This window comes from Orcinus orca, chromosome 1 (assembly GCF_937001465.1).
Source record: "Orcinus orca chromosome 1, mOrcOrc1.1, whole genome shotgun sequence".
Classification (NCBI taxonomy): Eukaryota; Metazoa; Chordata; class Mammalia; order Artiodactyla; family Delphinidae; genus Orcinus; species Orcinus orca.
The window spans coordinates 165,069,049-165,085,837 of NC_064559.1; the positions used below are offsets into that span (position 1 = coordinate 165,069,049).

The 16,789-nt window shown below is 35.5% G+C and overlaps 1 protein-coding gene across 8 annotated transcripts in view; it reads right to left on the reverse strand.

Moving 5' to 3' along the window:
• The window catches only part of PRKAA2 (protein kinase AMP-activated catalytic subunit alpha 2), a 71,179-nt gene that overhangs the window by 15,061 nt on the left and 39,329 nt on the right, over positions 1–16,789 (reverse strand). For 6 of the 8 annotated variants that reach the window (XR_007477862.1, XM_004273797.4, XM_049710992.1 and 3 more), the window contains 6 exons: positions 14,180–14,273; positions 13,455–13,599; positions 12,128–12,215; positions 10,490–10,714; positions 2,286–2,790; positions 441–567 (listed from right to left, as the gene is read on the reverse strand). Coding sequence is in view for 6 of the 8 variants with exons in the window: in XM_004273797.4 (XP_004273845.1) it covers positions 441–567; positions 2,286–2,790; positions 10,490–10,714; positions 12,128–12,215; positions 13,455–13,599; positions 14,180–14,273 (1,184 nt within the window). In the remaining 2 variants the exon portion in view is untranslated. Of the gene's footprint in view, positions 1–353; positions 568–2,285; positions 2,791–10,489; positions 10,715–12,127; positions 12,216–13,454; positions 13,600–14,179; positions 14,274–16,789 lie in introns of those variants that run through there. The other 2 variants (XR_007477864.1, XM_033435415.2) reach the window with 2 other exon arrangements.

Genomic DNA, 16,789 nt, shown 5'->3' on the forward strand with positions numbered 1-16,789 from the left:
CCAAAATCCAGCCCAAATCTCAGGAAAGGCCTATCTGGATACCTTGGCCACCCAAGATGAAAGAAGCTGATGAGGAATGAAGTTTAGATATTGTAATGTTTACTGATAAAAGATGAATGGAGAAGTGTGACAAAGAATCTAACAACATCAACTAATTTTAGGTAAAAAGTTGCCTTCCTGTTGTTCCTTACTTTTCTCCACAGGCAACACTACAAATGACTTTTTTTATGCCAAGGAAGCACTTCTTTTGGAGAAGTGCTAGATTAGAGATTTTCCACGTCTTCAATCCTCTTTGTTTCACTTACATTTTTAGTTAAGTCTAGATTACTTAAAAACCAGTATAGAAGACCTACCCACCATGTCTTTGAGATGGTTTAATATCTTGTCAACTAGTGCCAAGTTTTATCTTCTCAGAGCTCATGCCTGCATGGCTTCCTTACCATCAATGCTTTTAAAGTCCAAAAGATAGCTTCTATTGTCAACTAGGTACAGCTGTAAGCTCATTTTCACATAATTGCCAGTCACTGGATTTCTTCTTCTTACACGTAGATGGTATGCATTCACTACCTAAAATGAAAAATCTTTAAGGAAAAACATTCGAAATAACAAACTGCAAAATATCTCCCTTATTCTTATTGCAAAGAATAATATCAAAACAAATAACTGATAGAGGTGGGGTAGAGAGGGAATTCCTGAATGATCTTTTTTTTTTAACATTACATAGTAGTTTAGTATTTATTTAATCCCACTAACAGTACTGTGTACAACAGTTATAATTCAAAGGGAACTCAGAGACTCTAGAGAGTCTGGCCTTCTTTCCAGATATGCCTCCACTCTAAACCATCAGTAATATTTTGGTTGCCCAAAGGTATCAACTTGGATACCTTTACCTATGAATATAGAATAGACAGAAAAAGGACAAATAACATGTCAATGGTTTGAATCAGGAACTGTTAACAGGTACTGCCACGAAATTTAAGTATCGTAGTAATCTCGTAAAGAAGATACTATTTGCCTTTTGAAGATAATAAAACCGCAACTCAGATAAAGAAGATTCTGTTTTTCAAAACATCTTATCAAATTAGTTCCAAAAATTTCTCAGTAAGAATTTTTTGTTTTTGCTTTTGTTTTCTTTTACGCGGGCCTCTCACTGTTGTGGCCTCTCCCGTTGCGGAGCACAGGCTCCGGACGCACAGGCTCAGGGGCCATGGCTCACGGGCCCAGCCGCTCCGCGGCATGTGGGGTCTTCCCGGACCGGGGTATGAACCCGTGTCCCCTGCATCGGCAGGCGGACTCTCAACCACTGCGCCACCAGGGAAGCCCCTCAGTAAGAATTTTAAAGACATTAACATCTCCTTTTAAACTAAATAAAACTGCTTCAGAAAAGGGAGATCTGTTTTTTTAAAATGGTTTTAAGGAAATATTATTTTATTTATTCATTCCAGGTACAAATAATGAAATAAAAACATGTCAAATGAATATTCACATGATATGTTTGAAAATTTTTTTCTTCCGTTAAAAGTACATTCACAGTCCTCAAGAAAGGAACAAGAGTAAAAGATGCCTGAAAATAAAAAACTGATTTTTCCCCCACATATACTCAAATAGAACTGAAATGAATTTGAGTACTAATAAAAAAGTAAAATGTGGGCTGGGAATAGGAAAAATAAACTGCAACTAAGGACTAAAAGAACAAGCCAAATAAGACAGATTTTTCTCAACTTACAGAAACGTATTTGTTTACTGAATAAATATGTCCTGATGGTATAATTTGTGTCAACCACTTGCTGTTACAGCTACTGGCAGAAAGAAAAAAACCCTCCCTTAAGAAGGAGAGAGAAAAGTAAAAACACAGTGTCTTTGAAGACACATGACGTTTTATTGTTACGATGCATGCTGAAACAGGTTTTCAAGAGATTTCTCAAGAGATTCAAGAGATTAAGTTCTCTTGAATTCAAGAGATTAATTTCTCAAGAGATTTCAAGTTGATTAAAACTTTGTTTCTCAGCCAAGAATGCTATTCTATAATTAAAAAAATACATAGGTCTCCAACACTGACAGTTCTTCATCCTTACGGAGATTGTTTTGTTTTGTTTTGAATGCACATGGTACGTTATTGGAAAGAATGGGATTTATCAGCCAGAAGCATCAACACCACTAAATTCATATCTACATCAAAACCAACTTTTTTGTATTGACCTTAGTACTCAACTCAGCAGCTCAGAGCAGCTTACTACACAAAAAATGGCTTCTACAAATGATCTTCATATACTACAATTTCCTACCTTCCATTCAAAATCCAGCTGCTTCATAGCTCGGTAAACTTCAGCCATGATGTCATATGGTTTGCTTTGACTTCGGATTCCAAGATGCCACTTGGCTTTTTTCACGGCTAAAGATTTGGGCTTGGTTGTATTCAGTGCGTCCAACGGACATCTTGCTTTAGGGCTGTCTGCTACAAGAGGTGGCATCCTTTCTGGGTGAGGTTTCAGGCCTGGGGGAATATGCATGGCACTATCATCCATAAAAGAACCAGTTGGGGGACTAGAGGCGAGGTAGAACTCACTGGCTTGGTTCATTATTCTCCGATTGTCAATGATAAGATGATAAGCCACTGCAAGCTGGTCTTGAGGGTCACCACTATATAAACTGTTCATTACTTCTGATTCTGTACACTCAAATTTTTCACACACTTCTTTCACAGCCTCATCATCAATGATGTTAGCATCATAGGAGGGGTCTTCAGGAAATAAGTAACTGGGCAAATCTTGTTTAAACCATTCATGCTCTCTAGGAAAAATACCACAATACACTATTGTAAGAACATGCTTTGGCAAGTCCCGAACAATTCAGACATGGGGTAATACAATATGACAGAATCAGAAAGACCTGGTCTCTAGTCACTTACTAGCTATTGGACCCTGGGTAAGTTGATTCGTCCCTGCTCTTGAATAACTATGATTATTCAGACTTGGGTATTTGGCTGACATTTTCTCAAAAATAAATGAAATGAGCCTGCCACGTCAAAGGAAACAACTGGCAGTATCTGTTGCCAATCATAAAATTCAAGCTTTCAAGCAAAATGTTAGAATTTTGTATAATTTGTGTCTGTCTCCAAGAGTTTGACAGCTTCTCAATACTTAAAGACTACTACGTTTATCATGAAGAGGATAATGACTGTAATTTGATATTATATAATAAAATGTGTCACCATTTGGAATATCAGTCTACCTCAATAACCCAATATTTTCCATATGACCAATGCAAGATGTTACAGAATCATACATGGGCAAAAGATCCACTCAAATTACAGAACAGCCCAGTGGATTTTAATGTAATAAAGTACAAAAGTTCACTGATATGTTTTCTTATTTGATATTGCAATTAACATGTTAAGCTTTGGTTTAATATCAAAGAAAAATATCTGTAACTATCTGAAAGGCTATGAAAATGTTCCTCCCTTTTCCCACCACTTATTTGAGATCTGATATTTTTCCTAGACTTCAACTAATACAGCATATTGCAACAGATGACTGAAGAAGCAGATAATGAGAACCTAGCTGCTGTCTCTGATTTAGAGGATTTGAAAAATGTAAAATAAAGGTACTCTTGTCACCATATTTTCTTGTTTTGGAAAATAAGGTTATTTTTCATAAGAGACATATTATTCAGAATAACATGTAGTAGGTTTATTATTATTAAGTGAATTAAATATTTTTAAAATTTCTCAGTTTTGGTTTCTAATATGATATTGATAAATACGACCTATATTTAAAAAAAGACTCTTTGGAGTCCTCAATTTTAAGACTGTAAAGGGGTACTCAAACCAAAATGTTTGAGAACCAGTCTCCTAGATCTTATTTTCTCACTCTTCTGGGCCTTTGCACATGATGTTACTATTGCCACCCTAGAATATCCCACCCCTTTTCATTTAACTAACATGTACTATGCCGTCAAGATTGTGTAAGCATTACTACATGGTAAACTGGGCACTCTCTAAGCTAAATTTAGATCAGTATATAGTTTACCTGAATGCCTTCTATTGACTAATTCATTTATGAATATTTACTAAGGACATACCGTGGTAAAAAGGCACACTCCTTCTCACAGAAATTATATTCTAGCTGAATACAGATTAAACAAACACTCTCAAAAATGAATATATAGTTACAAATACACAAATATAAAAATCCTGTGATAAAGATTATGAGTGAAAAGTACAGGGTAAAATAAGAGTATATAATTCAGAATGGGAGGTAGGTGATTAAGGAAGCCACTCTCAGTAATATTTAAGAAGATAGCAGAATGACTAGAAGTCAGCTAAGCAGAGCTGGGGAACAGGTATTCACAGCAAAAGAAACAATACATGCAAAGACTCTGAGATAAGAAAAAATTTTGCTATGTTCAAGGAACTGAACTGAGGCCACACTCATGAAATCATAATGAGTTACGGGTTGGAGTGGCAAAAGATATCAGGTATTTCTGGCAGCTGTAGGCTATAAAAAAGGTTTTTGGACAAAACTATGGGTGATGAAAATAACTGAAAGATTTTAAAGAGACAGGCGTGACATGATCTAATCTGCATTCTGTAAAGATCATTCTGCTTGTGATAAAGAAATTGAATTGAAAAGATAAGAGTACTAATGATGATGAGGAGGAGGATGCTAGTGCAATAGCCCAAGTGAGAAATGATGGTGTGCCAGGCCTTGAGTATACACACAGAGATGAAACTTCTACAGCTTCTAGTAGATGATGCTATTATAACACTCATACTTTCTTATAGTTGTTACAGTTTTTTTTCCTTAATCCTCCCCACTAAACTGGGAACTCCTTGAAACAGGGACCATGCCTTATTCACCTGCATTCCAGTACCCAGTACAGAGTAAATGCTCGATAAATGCAGAATAAATGATGAATAGCCAATGAAGTCAAAAATGAATTCATAAATGTGTTTAATTGCTATATCATGATAATAATAAGCACTTAAATAAATGTTTAGTAATAAAATGACTGGTGAATACTAATTTTTTCAAAAGAAATAATAGAAAAAAATAAATTGTTACACATCTAATGTTTTTAAAATATCAATATCAAATAGGGAAGATGAACACTTTTGAATGAACTCCAAAAATTCATTCTTCCATAACAGAAATGAGATTACTAGTGAAAATTGTCAAAATCAACTTTTTCAGAACTCTGGAAATTAACCAAAGGCCTGTAATAATCTGAGGAGTGTTTGTTTAAAAAATTGGCCGAGTCTCAGTAAGAACAGCGAGACCTGTGACACTTTAACACATTTTTGACCAGAGACGTATTACAGCCACAGGTGTAAGTCTTAGTTTCTGCAAAAATCCCCCAGTCAATAAAGCGTTAAGTTACTCCATATCCATCTCCTTTCCCCATTTCTACGGTAGCCTTGAAAACCAACAGCCTCACAATCATTGTAGCCCAAAAAACCAGCATCTAGCAACCACTGGTGGGGGGATGGGGAGAAGAATAGGTTTAGAGTTCTCCAAAAGTCCTATCCCAAGAGAACTGTCGTTATTTGACATGGCTAGCAGATCTCTGGAAACCTCTACACTCAAGCCCTGTCTTCATCTGACCTGACTCAGAGCTCCCTCTACAAAGCCTTCTCCCCAGAACATTTGTCAAAAACAATCAATGGCAACTGTCTAACATCCCAGCTGCTAAAAGCAGCAATAAGAGTTGGAGCAAACAAGAAGCTCGTCAAAAAACTAAAAAGGAAAAGTTAGGGAAGTAAATTCCATAGGGGTCCTTGAAATACTCTTACATAATCCTGGGACTCACAAATGCAGGGCTGTGTTCATTTCCAAGAAAGGCCCTGATTTCTCATCACTGGTTGACTTTGAGGCTCTGTGCTAGCAGGAATGAAAACAAATGCAGAGTTATGAGCTTTTCATTAAAGCACTGAAGACATACCCCAACATGCACACGAAGTAACTCAGCAAAGGCTGGGAGACTTATTAGATCAAGGCCTTTAAGGAAAGCTTTGTCTAATAATTAGCTGACCATTAAGCTAACCAAGCAGAGACTTCAGTGGCCACCCATGACAAAGAATATAGACTTATGGAATTAGTTCAATAAAATCACTTAACAAACAAAGCAACAACAACGTACAACAATTACAAATTCTAGGCATCTATACAAGAGGAATAAACACATATGACCATTTAAAAACCTATACATAAATGTTCATGGCCACATTATATAAGAGCCAAAAAGTGGAAACAACTCAAATATCCATTAAGTGATGAATAGATAAACAAAATTTAGTATATCTAAACAATGGAATATTTTTCAAGCAAAAGAGTAACGATGTACTGATACATGCTACACCATGAAAGAACACTGAAAACATCATGCTAAGTGAAAGAAGCCATACTCAAAAGGCCACATGCCGTATGATTCCATTTATATGAAATGTCCAAAAGAGGGAAATCCATAAAGACAGAAAGTAGATTAGTGGTTGCCAGGGGCTGCAAGGAGGAGGAAATGGGTATAGAGTTTCTTTGGGGGATGAGAAAAATGTTCTAGAATTAGACAGTGGTGATGACAGTTTAACTTTGTGAACATACTAAAAACCACTGAATCATACAATTTAAAGAAGCAAATTTATGGTATGTGAATTATACCAATAAATGTTTAAAAAAATAAATAGAGAAGTAATCTAAATTTTCATTTCCAATTAATTCAGAAAAAGAACCACAGTTCTTCATAATAATAACAGTGCCGATTAAAAAGCCATACTTTGGGGCTGGGGGAGGAATAAATTAGGAGGTTGGGATTAACATATATACACTACTATATATAAAATAGATAAGCAACAAGAACCTACTGTATAGCACAGGGAACTATACTCAGTATTTTGTAAAAACCTATAACAGAAAAGAATCCGAAAAGGAATATATACATACATATATATACATATATGTGTGTGTGTAACTGAGTCACTGTGCTGTACATCTGAAACTGACATGACCTTGTAAATCAACTATACTTCAATTTAAAAAAATAATTATAATAATAAAGCAACCCTCCACATGTAAAAAAAAAAAAAAAAGTCATACGCCCAGCTTTTAATTTTCAGGAGTCAATTTCTAAATTAACTTGACCAAGGTAAGCAGTAACCAGGATGTTTATGAAGGTTCACCTGAGACAAAATCAATTCATTTCATATGGGTTACTACACAGCCACCAGAAATTATGTCTTTCTGTCACTATTGCCTAGTACCTGATTTTGATATATGACTTAAGACTAAATGAGTTATGATGACTACCAATCAAATTTTAGAAACTTCACAATGTGTGCAAACTTCTTTAAGTGCAGCTCAAAGGTCCTTATATATTCACTTTAAAATAATATTAATAGCTAATATTGTATGCTGGGCATTAGTCTAAAAGCTTTAATTATATTAGGATGAATGTTTGCAATTTCTAATATTCAGCTGTGCTTAGACCTACAGAAATAGTCAATTCATATGGTTCAACCTAAGGCTATCCGCCAAACAAATCCACTATATATGATGTAGCTAAAGCACGAAGAGTTATAAGGAATATGCCAATAGCTAGTAAACAAAGAATCAGAATTTGTAATTAGACAGTTGAACTTCAGACACTCACTTTTAACCACAATAACATTAACAGTAATACTAAGCTTACAGCACTTAAAGATGTGATTTTCCTGAAGACAATGTCTGTCTTGCCTACCAATATATTCCCAGCACCTAGCATAGGACCTTAAACAGAGTAGATGTTAAATAAATAATTGTTAAAGAAATAAAAGCAAAAATGATTAAGTGAACGAATAAATACTGAGATATATTTTCTAACCTCCAATAGCTTACCATCTTAAAAGACAAAAAAGATCTGTACAAAAATACAGGCATACCTTAGAGAGATTGCTGGTTTGGTTCCAGATCACTGCAATAAAGCGAATATTGCAATAAAGCAAGTCACCAACATTTTGGTTTCCCAGTGCATATAAAAATTACATTTAGAGTATACTGTAGTCTATTATGTTTGCAACAGCATTATGTCTAAAAAAGCAGTGTGTATACCTTAATTAAAAAACACTTTATTGATAAAAAATGCTAACCATCATCTGACAACACAAGGTTCCCACAAACCTTCAATTTGTAAAAAACACAGTATCTACACAGCACAGTAAAGCGAAGCACAGTAAAACTAGGTGTGCCTGTAACTATAAGACGGAATGTGGTAACATGAGAGAAATATAACATATCATGGTATTTTGGAGAAAGGCTGGATGCCACAGAACTGGTGCGCCAAGCTGGATTAGTGGAAGTAGTACAGGTTCTGAATCAGGCAATATCTGAGCCCTACTTCTGCCTGCCTCTTATTAGCTGGGTAATTTTCACAAATACACATTTACTCAAAACCTAATTCATATCAAATGCACAATGCCTAGAACATATTAATACTTGGTCCCTAATTTAAAGGACCCTAAAATTTAATAGGGACAAACAGATACATAAATCAAAACATAACCTTTCTAAGCTTCAGTTTCACGGTTTGTAAAATGAGAATAATAATAGTTACCTGTTAAGAATCAATGCAATAAAATATGTCAAGTACCTAGCAAAATACCTGTTATATAATAATCGTTAATAATTAGTAACTCTGTTGAACCATATTTTGTCAAATGAAGAATTCCCAAACGTTAATAAACAGAATATGGATAAATAAAAAAATGATGAAAACTATAAATTCAAGTTACTATTTTAAGTACAGAGATGGTTGCCACTATTTTATACCACCTACATATGTGTAAATTAACTCATCCTAGTAGACTTTTATTTACATTTTTCTTCTAAAACGTGTAAATATACAGACACCTGTTTAATATAACAGAATCAGTACTTTTACTATTCTCAACGTATGTGCTGATACAAACAGGTGCAAGTACATATATATTAGCATACTTAACTTTCTTTTCTAAGGAAAAGCCAATTTTCTTTCTAAGGAAAAGCCAATTAAGTGAACTTTTTTTTTTTTTTTTTAATTTTTTTTTTTTTTGCGGTACGCGGGCCTCTCACTGCTGTGGCCTCTCCTGTTGCGGAGCACAGGCTCTGGATGCACAGGCTCAGCGGCCATGGCTCACGGGCCCAGCCACTCCGCGGCATGTGGGATCTTCCCGGACCGGGGCACGAACCCGTGTCCCCCGCATCAGCAGGCGGACTCTCAACCATTGTGCTACCAGGGAAGCCCCTGAACTATTTATTCTAAAGGACTATGAACACAACAGAGTTTTTCCCTGCTAAGTCCATTTCCATAACTAAATCTGGTTCTAATTTACAATTTTACATTTTTAGGTATGAGGCCTGGAACACTAAGAGAGGCTGGGGGAAGAAAACAGTACACGAATGCAACGGGAGTGCCAAAGAGATCAGCAGCAGTCACAAAAACAACTACCTCAGCCACCACTGAAATGTTCCAAGAGTCGTATTCTGGCTTATGAAGACAAGGCAAAGTATTCTGGAAAGATGTCAGAAGAATGCGTTTGCAAATAAATACCTGATGAAATGTTAGGTGAGAACAAAAAACCCTCTAAGAAACATGACTGATAAATAAAAAGTAGAAGGCAATGAATCATCCTGACTTGTGTGTGCTATATAAAGGTCATATTCACAGTAACACCAGCAACTGCACTTTCCAAAGTTTCTCACATAACAAGAAATCCTTCTCAGCAAACCCACTAGCGGCTATTTTGGGATTCAAAATCTTAGCAAAAATTTTTATGGTTTATTTCATCAACCGTATGTAAAATATATAACTCTCACCCTGTTTTTCCATTTGAAACTTATTCAAATACTTTCTGAGTGTACACTATATTTCTAGGCCTTCTAGCACTGTATATACAAAGATGATAAGACACTCTCTCTACCCTTTTATAGTTACAAGAGAGGAGAAAGATACACTGAAAACAACTAGATACAGAATGAGAATGAAAGAATGAAAGCATGAACAAAATGTGGAAATCACAGAAGTGGAAGCAACTAAAACTGCTCAGGAGAATCAGAAGTGATTTCACAAGGAAGGTGATAAGTGAGCAGAATTTTAAAGGATGAATGGAAATCTTTCAGGTCCAAAAATGCAGAAAAGGCATCAGAGGCAAAGGGAATAATATAAACAAAGACATGAGGCGTAAAATATGCATTATGTTTGAGGAACAAGGAAAAGTTCACTGTGGCTGAAGCTCTGGTATAAGGGGTACGGCGTTGAGCCTTAACTATGAAGGGCCTTGTAGGCTTTGCTACCTAAACTGAAAAGTTTGGGAAACAATCTGAAATATTTAAAAGTTGAGTGACAGGATCAGCTTTATGTAATAAGGAAAGTAAAATTCGTACAAAATCAAGTGTTACAGTGCCTAACATAAAGCAGCCATTCAGGTAGTGGTACTAATATTAATACTAGAATATGTACTTAATAGCAACAAAAAGATATTCACCTTATGTCTTTGATAGTTGCTCGTTTCAGGGGGTCAACCTGTAGCATATGCATCAGGAGAGTGGCAACAGAACGATTGAGATATTCTGGGATATAAAAAACACCCCCTCGGATCTTCTTAAACAACGTAGGCACATGCTCATCATCAAATGGGAGGGTGCCACAGAGAAGAGCATACAAAATAACACCGCAGCTCCAGATATCAACTTCAGGACCTGCATACAATCTAGGGGAAAAGATGACAACACAAACCTGAAATGCAAGTGTCACTTCCCATCTACGTGTACCCTGTTTCTATGTGTACCTATATACACAGTACAGACTGTATATGTATTGCTTCCCAAGGTCTTTAGTGAAGTCCGTGGCCACTCCACAACACTCAATGGTTGTTCCCCAGAAAGAATAAGTGATCTAACCAAATACTATTCAAACTTCCCAAGAGAAAACAGTATTTTTATTTTTTGACACAAACTAAACTGAGCTTACTAATTGACTCATTAAAAAATATAAAACTTTCTATGGTTGATTTTTGATAGAAACATCGAAGTAGACGACCATAAATTTGAAGAAAAGCAATACTATATAGTGTATAGGCTAAATCTTCTTACCATAAAGCTATTAAAAGAAAATGCATATATAATAGAATGTTTATGCCTGGCACACCTATTTTAAAGAATATTTGGAATAGTAAAGTACCTAACTAGTCCTACTGCAATTTCTTTCACAGTATTCATGCTGTATCACATTATCCTGGGTACCTACTACTTTCATTCCAACCACTTGGTAGCCCCTGGGACTAAGATTACCTTTATCCAGAAAACCTATGCCTAGAATGTTATTCCTTTTTCCTCTCACCTTTCTACATTATTAAGATTCCACTGATAGCACATTACCAAACTCAAACCTAAGTCTGAGGTAACAAAGTAGATCTCTACAATTCCAATTAAAAAAATACACTCCATTTCAATAAAAATTGCTGTCCATTATTTATATTGTTTGCTGTATAGTCCAAACTGCTATATCTGCAATAATCCCTTTTCTTTATTTTCTCTCATAGAATTCTGTACACTTTTAAAATCAGACATTGGTCACCACAGAAGACTTGAATTTATCACTGCACTCTGTATAAACATTTTAAAAATGTACCAATGAGTAAGTTACATGAATAAATTACACGGTCTTCTCTTGTGCAGTTAACTTCATGAAATGACAATACTGTCCCCCCAGAAAACCTCATTCTTCTAAAGACAAAACATAAAAATAATACTCTGTATGCTTTATAAAAGAGTATATACAGAATTATTAAAGGACTATGTCTGAGAAGTAATGACACTAGCTTAAATGCAGCAAATGCTTGCTCTCCTAGCTGCAATTTTCTAAAATGAAAAAAATAAATCAAGTTTTGTTGCAGTTTTTAGTGGAAAAACTCCTTAAATACATTCATAACAAAATCTAAATCAAATGTTTTAAAAAATTGTTTAATATAAGTAATCTCTCTTCAACAATAGAAAAACTAAAGGGACAATATGTTTCTATTATGTTAAAAATCTTATCTTCCAAAGAGAGTGTATTATAGTTAAATGTTATCAGAATGAACAAAGCATTACAAAAAGCTTACTCTTCACTGATATATTATTACCTGCCTGAGATGACTTCAGGTGCTGCATAATTTGGGGAGCCACAACTAGTTCGCAGAAATTCACCATCTGACATCATATTAGATAATCCTAAAAATAAGAGTAATATGTTTACCTGGTGCTACATATGTTTAAAACTAAATACAGATAAATGCATAAGGAAAAACGTCAAGTCTGTAATGCCTCACATATCATAATGTTTATTTTTAAAAGCAGTAGAAAGCATTTGTTGGACTAGAAAGACTCCATTTCAGAGTGCTCATACATGACAAAAAAGCCAAAGCACACCATGCCTAAGATTGAAATTAAACTCCTTTTCTAAATAAGAATGTTGATTCACTTCACAAATATGAGGTTATTCTAAATTATATGAACTTTTCCAAACATAAAAGCATCAAAATATTATTTACCCACGTCTGCAAATGAAAGAAAATAGAGACTACGATTACTTTTTTATACTCTGCTTTCAAAGGCATTTTTAAATATCTCTAAGTAGAAATCAGATAGGCTCCAATTTATAAATATTACGTTCCAAAAGTTTTTAATTTGCAGAGCTTTAATTCAACATAGAAAAACATTCCATTGAACCAGAAATCTAGTTGCACTACAGCAGTAAATGAGCTTTGTGATTTAGAGAAGGAAGAGAAATAGGAAAATGACTTCCCTGGCTTTTAGATTAAAGACAAGGTACAGACAAAAATTTTAAATAAGTAATGCTGAACTCTGATACCTTTTCATCTCTTTCTATAAATTTCTCACTTTCTGATCCTCTCCTCTACTACGGCACCCTGTCCAGGTATGTTTATCCCAGAAAGTGATTGGGGCATAAAAATTACATTTTACCCTCTTATTTTACCACCAACAAAAACTCCTACTCTTCTACCAAGTTGTTACCTGTTACCCGTAGTCCACTGACATTCCTCCTCGATCAATTCAGAAGGACTGCAACGCTCCAAAACTGCGTGCAAATTTTCACGTACCTCCATTTAAGTGCATTTATCAGGGAAAGTGCCCATACTTTCATTAGATTTTCCAAGGAGTTTGTGGCCCTCACAAAAAAACAGTTAAGTCTCATTTCCTGAGGAAGCAACGCAGATGGAGTGGATTTACCTTGATGCAAGCCCTCTGAATGTCTCTAGAAATACTTGCATTTTTAAAAAGTGGTTTAAATGAATAGAGCAAGCTAGTGTGCAGACTGTCCAACTAATCCCTTTTCATGGTATAGGATTTACATCAATGAAGTTGAAAGTTCTTAGTTCATTAAGAGTTGGTACTGACACACCTGCAAAGGCAGCTAGCACACTTCTCAACAACCCTGGAGTTGCATACCAAAATCAGCTATCTTGGCATTCATGTGTGCGTCCAATAGCACGTTCTCTGGTTTCAGGTCTCGATGAACGACCATATGCCTGTGACAGTAATCCACGGCAGACAGAATCTGCTGAAAGAGGCGCCTGGCTTCCATCTCTTCAACCTATCAGGTATAAAAGAAACTGCACTAAGAACACTGGGGACATCTACATAGCAAAAGTTTTAGTTTTATAATCAGCCTAAATATAACTGAGTACACTAATTAGAACTGTGCCAGAATTCTCAACAAATGAGACAAACAAGCCAAAAACTTGCATTCAAGCTCAACATGTCAATCAACAGGTTTTTCTTTGCTGCTAGGCAGTTCATTTTCAATTAATATTACTAAGTGTGCACAGTGTTTCAGGGAATCAACAAGTAAAACATAGTCTAAAACAGAACTTACGTGAAATTGCTAAGAAAAGGAAATAACTGAAGCGTCGATATGATGTTATGGAACAGATTTTTCATTTTGAAAACCACAGGCTTTTCACGTTGGCAGTTAAGTGGAATATATTTCCTAAAATCAGTATTTCATAAGGTGTACTTTTTAAGGAAAAATATATCTAATACTCTGTATGTTTAGTTAGACATTATTACAGAAGCAACCCCGACTCTGAAGATACATTTGTGGTTTGCTATTTCTCACTACTTTCTTCTTTTTTAGCTTAAGGGCTTATTGTACTAAACAGCATGTTACTCACCCGTCCATGTTTACAGATGTAGTCAAATAATTCACCACCAGACACATATTCCATTACCATAAAAAAATCTGTTGGAGTGCTGATCACCTGGTATCTTTTTTGTAAATGAAAAAATTTAATAAAAAATGTTACTTTAACCAGAATCAACCTAGTACCTCCATTCTTGCTATAAATTGATATTCCAATATTCTACAATATTTTAAGATGGCAACAACTTATATAATGTTATCAAAATAATCACAGAGCCATAAACACGGAGCTTCACAAAACTCAATTACTTCCCAGGGCTTACAGACTTCCCTCCAGATCCCCCCTTTCATGTTTATAAAATTTAGGAAATCCTTCATTCCTCAACAACTAAATTAAGCATCAATTTTTCCATTTAAACAAAAATTTGTTTGTAGTCTATAGAGATGAGGTAGCTTATATTTAAACCTAAGTGAAAAATATTCTTGGAAAGGTAAAATGATACCAAAAGGGATACAAATCAGCAAAATCTATAAAGTAGACAAATGATCCTTTCCTCAAAAAAATGAAATGCAAAAAAATGGGAGGGGAAGGTATAGATTAAAAGCAAATCAAGAGACATATTGACCAATTATACTGTATAGACTTGTTTTCATTCCAGTTCAAACAAACCAACTTTAAAAACCATTTATGAAACAATCAAGAAAGTCTGAATACTGACTGGAGAGTTCATAGTATTCTGTTTAGGTGTGATACTGAACTGTGCTTGTTTTATTAAAATAGAGCCTTTAAATTCCACAGTAGATACTGAAGAATTTACAGACTAAAAACATACTATTTGGGATTTGCTTCAAAATAATTTGGGGTGGGAGAAGTAGGAGGAAGCAGATAAAACAATACACTAATAACTGCTGAAGCTGCATGACAGATAAATGAGGCTTCATCACTTTACTGTCGTATTCATTATGAAATATCCATAATAAAAAATTAAATAGATGTATGTATTTACGCATGTGTATGTGTTTATGTGTGTGAAAATATATATGTACGTTTTCTAGGCACTCAAAGCTGAGCACATAAAACAATAAAGAACCTTAGCTCTATTTGACAAAATAAAATTTTTCCTAAAAAACTACAACTTCCACATACACACACAATTGTACCAGAGTTTTGAAAACTTTAAATACAAGTTCAATATAATATTAATGTTTTAAATGAAGGTTGCATTTAACACATATAAAAGAAAAATTGTTCTACTCTGCTTTATTTATAAAGAATTATTTATAATCTGGTTAATCATGAGCAGTATCTAATTTACACTGAGTTGCTATTTAAAGCCACTAAGTGTAGCTGGCAGTTCTGCATGCCTTAAAGGCACCCAGTGGAAGGCACAAGCAGGGGCTGAGAAGTGGCTCAGATGCCCCCCTGTAGGCAGTATACCTTGACACAGGATGTGCCAGAAGCAGGGGAACATTTTGGTAATTAGTCCACCCAGATGGGGCAACTTTTATTATTAATGTGCAAAAAAAGAGAGTATGTTCGAAATGGCGGTTCTGGTTACTAGTCTTCATTAAAGAGGAGGGAAAAAATGACTAGGAAGTTGGTGATATAACTATATACTATATATTTTAAAAGAGGACACATCATGTATAAATTAAACACTTGCAAAAAGTAAAATATTAACACAACATTGTAAATAAACTATGCTTCAATTAAAACAATAGAAAAAAGTAAAAATTAAAGCTGTAGTATTGAAAATGATTACAGACTTTCAGAAGAAATATTTATAATAGCCATCGTCAGTCCTGGGGATGAAAAATGACAAGGTACCCCACTTCACACAGAATAATATAACTGGCAAATAAGGCTGAGTCTACTGCAAATGAACTGTGAAAGGGGAATCTTCTCTGAGAACTCGAGAAAAAAGATGGTTCTGTAAGAGCAGCCCTAACAGGCAGCAAACTTTTTTTTTTTTTTTTTGCGGTACGTGGGCCCCTCACCGCCATGGCCTCTCCCGCCGCGGATCACAGGCTCCGGACACGCAGGCTCAGCGGCCATGGCTCACGGGCCCAGGCGCTCCGCGGCACGTGGGATCCTCCCGGACTGGGGCACGAACCCACGCCCCCCCGCATCGGCAGGCGGACTCCCAACCACTGCGCCACCAGGGAAGCCCAGCAAATTCTAATTGAATAAAATGAATACTGAGGGGCCGGACCACCCGCTGTGTCACTTCACTGTAGGCTGATCTGATTTAGTAACAATTTTCAGTCACTTTTCTGCTCTGTACATCTTTGGGATAAAAGAGAAAAGTGATACAATTCTAATAAATGTAGTTGCTGATTCCTCCGAGTATATTGCAGTCTTCAGTAAATACTGTTGGATCCAGAGGCCTGACCAGATTTCAGTTTGATTTTAATTTTCTTCTTAAAGACTAGATGGTGGTATGTGCTTCCAGCCACAGGTGCAGGATATCTGCCTCTTTTTTGAGATATTAGCAGTCATTACTGATCACAGCCTAGATTTTATTAACTCACAATGAAAAATTAAATGCTGGCCAATTTCCATAGTCTAGTAATGAACTACGGTCTAAAGGAAATATTCCCTCAAAAACCCACTGTCTCTGAAGTGCAGGCCACCAGATCA